Here is a 6671-nt window from a genome sequence, read left to right as displayed (position 1 = left end):
CGGCCGGGGGCGGGGTGCCGCCTCGGGGCGGGGCCGGGGCGGGGCGTCTCCTCAGCGCGGCCGGGGGCGGGGCGCCGCCTCGGGGCGGGGCCGGGGCGGGGCTTCCGGAGCGGGGCGGAGCGCGCGGCGCCGGCGGTGCGGGTGAGCTCACCTCGGCTCGGCGGGCGGCGGCGACGGCGGCGGCGACGCGCTCAAGGGCGGATTGTGGCTTCCCTGGTGCTCGCGGCGGGCGGCGGCGGCGCGGGGGCGGCGGGGCGCGCCGAGGGCCCCCGCGGGCGCGGCGCGGGCGATGAGCCGGAGCCCGGCATGGCCTCCGCGCGGCCGCCGGGCCGGGCCTGTGCGTCGGCGCCCGCGGGGCTCCGTGCCGGGCCGCCCGCCCTGGGCGCGAGCGCCGCCGTGTCCCCGGAGCCCGCGGGCGGCGGCGAGGCGGAGGAGCGCTCGCTGCAGCACATGCTGCGGGCCATAGCGGAGGAGCGCGGCCGCCTGAGCCTGCGCCGGGAGGTCTGCGGCCTCGGTGAGTGGGGGTCCCCCCGTGCGCGCCCCGCGGGGCTCCGGGGCACGTGCGCGACCCTGCCCCTGCGCGCCCGGCTCGCGTGGGCCCCGCCGCCCGCCTGTCCGGGTGCGGGGCTCGTCGTCCCCCTGGTCTGCCTGGACGTCCCTAAGTGGCGGCTTGCGGGAGCCTGGCGTGCGGCTTGGGGACCTCGCCGCCCCCGCGCTCGGCCGCCGCCCCCGGATCGGCAAGGCGAGCCTTTGTCTGGGCGCCCGCCTGGCCCTGCATCCCAGGGACCTGTTGGGCCTCCCTCACCCCCCTGGCCCACCTGCTGCCGCCGGTCGGGGGGTCGTTTTGCCCTAAGTCGTGGATGGGGTGCGGGAGGGGTCCCCGGCCGGCTGGGGCGCAGGCCTGAGCGGGGGAGGGGCCCTTCTGCAGGCGCGGGCTGGCCGTTCTCTCCACGGGAAGACCCCTCCCTCCTGTGTGCAAGGGGTGACTTCATACCACATTGTCGCCGCCCCCGCCCCACCTCCAGCCCAGGCTGGGGACGTTGCATGGGCGTCCCCCCATCCCCGCCACACGGTGGTGATGCTGGGTGGGGTGTGCCAGCCTTCCACTTCCTGCCAATGTTCCCCTTCTTGACCACTGGGGAAACTGAGTCCAGGAGAGCAGCCGGGACATGGCCTCTCCCTGGGCGGTCCCGGCCATACCCTGGAGGCTGTGTGAGGGTCGGAAACGAACCTGAATCCTCCAAGATCCTTCTTCAGGCGAAGCAGGTGCAGGCCGGCCAGCCACCTGCCTGGGGATGAAGTTTTCCTGGTGGATGTGGTGGGGGCTGGGTGGAGCGTGCCAACGGGATGGACAGGAACGTGGGTTTCTGTGGCATATTTTCTGCCAAGATTTAATTTGAACAGAACGCCTTTCATTCCACAAACATCCTTTGAGACCTACTATGTGTGTGCCAGCCCAGTGGGCCCACCTGACTCCTGGCACAGAATGTTTGAACCGGCAGGGGTCTGGGGGACCATCTGCTGTGGGCTCTTTGGCCCTGTTAGCACAGCAGCCCCTTCTGTCCTGGCATCTCTGTCTGTCAGTCCTGCCCTAAGGAGCCGGAAGGACCATGCCCTAGTACCAGCAGGGGCAGCTGGTGTGCCCTGGTGTGCACCTGCCTGTCCCATCACTGACTTGGCCAGGTGTGGTGGTCTCTCTGCTCCCTGAGGCGGAGTTGGGCACACAGCCCCAATGACCCCTGATGGATCTGACCCCAGAGCCTGCCCTTCTCGAGACTCCCCCCAGCCCCAGGAGCCCAGGACTCAGGATTCTGCCCAGGGTGGGGGGTCTCTCCTGGCTGACCGCTGGGCTGCCTCCCCTGTGCTCAGCCCCTCCCCCGTGCTCAGCCCCTCCCCCATCCTCTCTGAAGCCCTGACTCTTTTTTTGTGTGCCTGTTCACCCGGATGCCGCCCAGCTCAGTCTGCCTTCAGGTGTCTGCTCCAGGGGGCCTTCCCAGGGCCCTGGCAACATCAGCGTGCCTGAGGCATTGGGGTGAGCCCTGTGGCTAGCTCCCGCAAGCAGGTGAACCCCCAAGGGCACTGTCTTCCCAGCGGCTGGCATGGGGGCATACGCAGGGAAGGTGTGCCTTAGTCACATGGCCAGGGAAGGGCGTGGCTGGCCTGGCTGGCCTCCTGGCTCCTTAGAGGGGCTTGCTGTGCCCGTTTCTCTGGCTTCTCAAATGGGAAGTTTGACATCTGGACAGTGAGGTTAGTTAGGTACCTAGTGCCCCAAATACTGTTAGGACCTGCTGCTTGGCCCAAGTGCCCAGAAGCTGGAAACCCAGCCCTTTGCTAGCTGCTAAATCACTGAACCCTCTTGCACCCTGGATCAGAATCGCATTTCGTTATCTGCACTCCACAGCTGGGATGACCTGTTAGGCTCACGTAGGAATTTAAATCCTGGGTTTTTGTTGCTGTTTGATTGGCACTTAGGTTATGCAGAGCTATGCCGGTCCTGAAGTTGTTTGGATGCTACTGAGGAAGCCCCTGGTCGAGGTCTGTTTGTGGATGGCACAAAGCTACAGCCTTCCCCGGCAGGAGTCCCCACTTGCTTTCAGGGCCGGAGCTTCCACAGCCCAGACCTAACTGGAGCCTCATGATCAACCCTCACTGTGTGTGGGATATGGGGTGTGTGGAGTGTGCTATGTGCTGGTTGTATATGCAGTGTGGGGGGTGTGTGCAGTGTGTGGGGTGTGCAGTGTGTGGGGTATGCTGGTTGTATGTGCTGTGTGCTGGGTGTGCAGTGTGTAGGGTGTGCTGTGGGGGGATGTGCAGTGTGCCGGGGGTGCAGTGTGTGGGTGTGCTGTGCGGGGTGTGTGCAGTGTGCTATGTGCTGGTTGTGTATGCAATGTGCTGGGTGTGCAGTGTGTAGGGTGTGCTGTGGGGGGATGTGCAGTGTGCTGGGGGTGCAGTGTGTGGGGTGCTATGTGTGGGGTGTGCTGATTGTATGTGCTGTGGGGGGGTGTGCAGTGTGTGGGGTATGCTGGTTGTGTGTGCATTGTACAGTGTGTGCTGGGTGTGCAGTGTGTAGGGTGTGCTGTGCAGGGTGTGTGCAGTGTGCTATGTGCTGGTTGTGTATGCAATGTGCTGGGTGTGCAGTGTGTGGGGTATGCTGGTTGTGTGTGCATTGTACAGTGTGCTGGGTGTGCTGATTGTATGTGCTGGGTGTGCAGTGTGTAGGGTGTGCTGTGTGGGGGTGTGTGCAGTGTGCTGGTTGTATATGCAGTGTGTGGGGTGCAGGGTATGCTGGGTTCAGGGCTGCTGTCTGTGTTGAGAGAGGGCCTGCTTGGGGGTGCCTGGTAGTGGCAGAGAAAAGCCAGGGACACTGTCACGGGTGGCTGCAGACCAGAGCAGAAGCGCTGTGAGGCATAGCCTCTGCCACGGCTGCCCCTGCTATTGCTTCTGCTGATGGTCGGACCAGGCTGGGCTGGCGGTGGTGCATGTGGACGTGTCCTGTCCAGATGTGTGAAGTGAACATTTGGGCCGCAGGTGGCCTGCCACTTTCTTCTGGGACCTGGACATTGGCCCAGGCATGCCATGTGGGCAGACCCCCTCTCAGCAGGGGCCGTGCTGCCACCAGTGGGTGACCTGTGTCTGAGAAGCGCTGGGAGGGGTGAGGCTCCTCCCTCCGGGCCTTGGCTGGGCACTTTGGGGCTTTGGAGGGGGTCCTGTGTTCAGTCTTCCTTCCTACCCTGCACTCATCCCATAGGCAGCTGTCACACGCTTCCTTTTGTCGGGAGGCGCCTGCGGCTTTGGAGGGGACAGACCTGGAAGGTGAGGGGATATCTTGGCCGGGTGCAAAGTGAGGTCTGCCCCAGGGAGGGGCAGGGCTGGGCGGGGCCCACCCAGAGAGGAGCAGGGCTTCACTGGCTTGAATGGTGTCGCCCAGGCCGTCAGCTCCGTTCTTCATCATCGGAGCATTTGGGGGGCTTTCTGGACCTGAGGGAGGCCCGTGAGCTAGCCCAGGTGCACCGGCTGCGGGCTGGCTACTCTGCACCTGTGTGTGCACTTGTAACGTTTCCTGTAGAGAGCCTCTGTCACGGCCCCATTTGACACACTTGGAAGTTAAGCTTCAGGCAGGAAGGTGACTCACCCAAGGCCATGTGGCTGGGAGGTGGCCGAGCTGGATTCCAACTGAGGCCTGTCCAGTGCAAATGACCGTCCCGAAGCAGGGAGGGGCATGGGATGGTATAGAGGGGCAGGAGGAGGCTGTGTGCCAGTATCCCTGCTCAGGCTGGGCGTTCCGGGCCCCTGGGCCACCTGTGAATTGGGACGAGCCCTAGTACCTGCGGTTGGTCCCCTGTGGTTTTCCTGGGCACCGCGTGGATGTGGTAGGGGACCTGAGAGAGCCAGGCCATGGAAGCAGTGGACTCTGGGAGTGGGGCCTGCAGAGAGAGGGGAAGTATGCGAGACAGCAGGTGCAGGCTTGGCACATGTCGAGCACAGTCCACACGCTCCTGCTGCTGCTGCAGAAAAAACATCTGGCTCAGAGTCGGGGTTGTGTTGGCCCCCACCTGCAGCTGGCCCAGCACCTAGGCCCAGAGTCGGGTTGTGTTGGCGCCCGCCCGCAGCTGGCCCAGCACCTAGGCCCAGAGTTGGGGTTGTGTTGGCGCCCGCCCGCAGCTGGCCCAGCACCTAGGCCCAGAGTCGGGTTGTGTTGGCGCCCGCCCGCAGCTGGCCCAGCACCTAGGCCCAGAGTTGGGGTTGTGTTGGCGCCCGCCCGCAGCTGGCCCAGCACCTAGGCTCAGAGTCGGGTTGTGTTGGCGCCCGCCCGCAGCTGGCTTTGCAGTCACTGGGCCCTCAGGCAGTTGGAGCTGTCTGTTGCAGGGAGGAAGTGTGGCTTTTGGGAACGGGCTCGTGGGGCCTCTTTCGGTTCCTGGGCCTATTTTAAGGGTTCCGGCCTCCCTTGTCCCTGGGCTGGGACAGCCCCAGAGGCAGAGTCAGAGACCCCATGAGGCTGAGAGCCCCCCGCTCCAGGGGCTCCCTGGGGTCAGTCAGCTAGATTGGTGCCTCCTGTCCGGCCCGGGTGATAGCTCCCCAGGGATCTCACGGGCTGGGCAGGGTTGAGGGCAATCAGCTGTGCCGCATCACGGACAAACGCCGATGGGCACCTGTCAGAGATCCCTTCTCCATTCCTAAACGTCACGTGTGTGTTACAGTGACCGGAAAAAGCAGAGGGAGAAGTGACTCAGGTTCCCAGTCGCCCACTGAGGCCTCTCTTGAATAGTACTTGATATTCACTGCAGAAAAACCAAATGAGGATTTACTTCTATGTGAAAGACAGATTTACAGAGAGAGAGAGAGCTTCTATTGGCTAGTTCACTCCCCAAGTGGCTGCACTGGCCGGAGCTGGGCTGGGCTGAAGCCAGGAGCCTGGCGCTCCATCGGGGTCTCCCACATGGGTGCAGGCCCTCACGCACTTGAGCCGTCCTCTGCTGCTCCCACAGGAAGTGGATCAGCCAGGAGTTCACTCGGCACTCATGGGATGCCACGTCACAGGTGGCGGCTTGACCTACTGTCCACCAGGAGGTTTCTTCCTCATGTCTCTGTTGGTCAAGACCTAAGCGTTACTTAAATGATGACATGAAAGTGCAATGGATTCGCCCATTTACACACTTGATCTCCTTTGCTTGGAAACTTAGCTTGGATGTGATTCTTCCTAGATTATTTCTGTAGGGTGCCAAGTTCAAAGTCATTTCTTGGTGGCTCCTATCTGACCCCTCGAGGCAGGGCTGAGCACACAGGAGGCCAACAGCCTGGTGTTTCCAGCAGTCCACAGGGAGCGGAAAGGGGAGTTTCAGGAGGTGTGGTGACTTCCCAGCACTGGGTTGCAGGCGCAGCTCGGCAAGGATCCGGCTGCAGAGCCGTCAGTGGCGCTAGTACCTGTGACCTCTCACCTTCTCACCTGCTGGCTCACGCCCTGGCATTTCCGGCTTGCCCTGCCTCCTGAAGCCAAGGGCCCCTGTTGCCCAGCCAGGGACAGTGAGGCTGGGGTCTTGAGGGGAGTGTCCGTCGGGCTATCTTGGGGGGGCCTGGCCAGGACAGCGGGGCTGGGGTGTTGAGGGGGTTGTCCGGCTGGCCGTTCGTGGGGGCCTGGCCAGGACAGCAGGGCCGGGGTGTTGAGGTGAGTGTCCATCTGGCCGTCTGGGGGGCCTGGACAGGACAACGGGGCCAGGGTGTTGATGGGGTGTCCATCTGGCCGTTCGTGGGGCCTGGACAGGACAGCGGGGCCAGGGTGTTGAGGGGGTGTCCGTCTGGCCGTGTGGGGGGCTTAGACATTGGATCTCGGATCTGGGCTGCCCTGGTCCCTCAGGTGGACCCCATCCTGCCAGGAGAGGAAGACTGTTGTCACCAGTTCATTTTGGGAGAGACTTGCCCTTTCCAAAAAGGACACATTGGACCAGTGATGCCTCCAGCCTACCTGAGTTTTGGTAGGAATATATGTAATTTTTGCTTCCCTTAAATGAGCAATGCCACCTTGGGCAGGGTGTCACAGGCGAAAAGCCCCATACCCCCAGTGACTTGTCACTGGGAATCCTGTCTTACCCCATCTGGCGGCCTCCTGCTTGGCCCTCGGTGGGTTGACCACTTCTTCCTCTGGTGTGATCCTGCCATTAACCCCACGGCTCGCC

General features: G+C 63.4%; 1 protein-coding gene across 2 annotated transcripts in view; it reads left to right on the top strand.

The window, feature by feature from the left end:
• Nucleotides 1-324: 324 nt before the first annotated feature.
• The window catches only part of KIAA0930 (KIAA0930 ortholog), a 28827-nt gene continuing 22480 nt past the window's right edge, over nucleotides 325-6671 (top strand). For both annotated transcript variants that reach the window (XM_040987369.1, XM_040987378.1), the window contains exon 1: nucleotides 325-514. In XM_040987369.1, coding sequence (XP_040843303.1) covers nucleotides 451-514 — 64 coding nt within the window. In that variant the 5' untranslated portion in view covers nucleotides 325-450. The remainder of the gene's footprint in view (nucleotides 515-6671) is intronic.

This window comes from Ochotona curzoniae, unplaced genomic scaffold, assembly GCF_017591425.1.
Source record: "Ochotona curzoniae isolate NIBS_2020 unplaced genomic scaffold, NIBS_Ocur_1.0 contig_1014, whole genome shotgun sequence".
NCBI lineage: Eukaryota > Metazoa > Chordata > Mammalia > Lagomorpha > Ochotonidae > Ochotona > Ochotona curzoniae.
The sequence above is the reverse complement of the archived record's forward strand: the minus strand, read 5'-3'. Positions and strand labels throughout refer to the sequence as shown.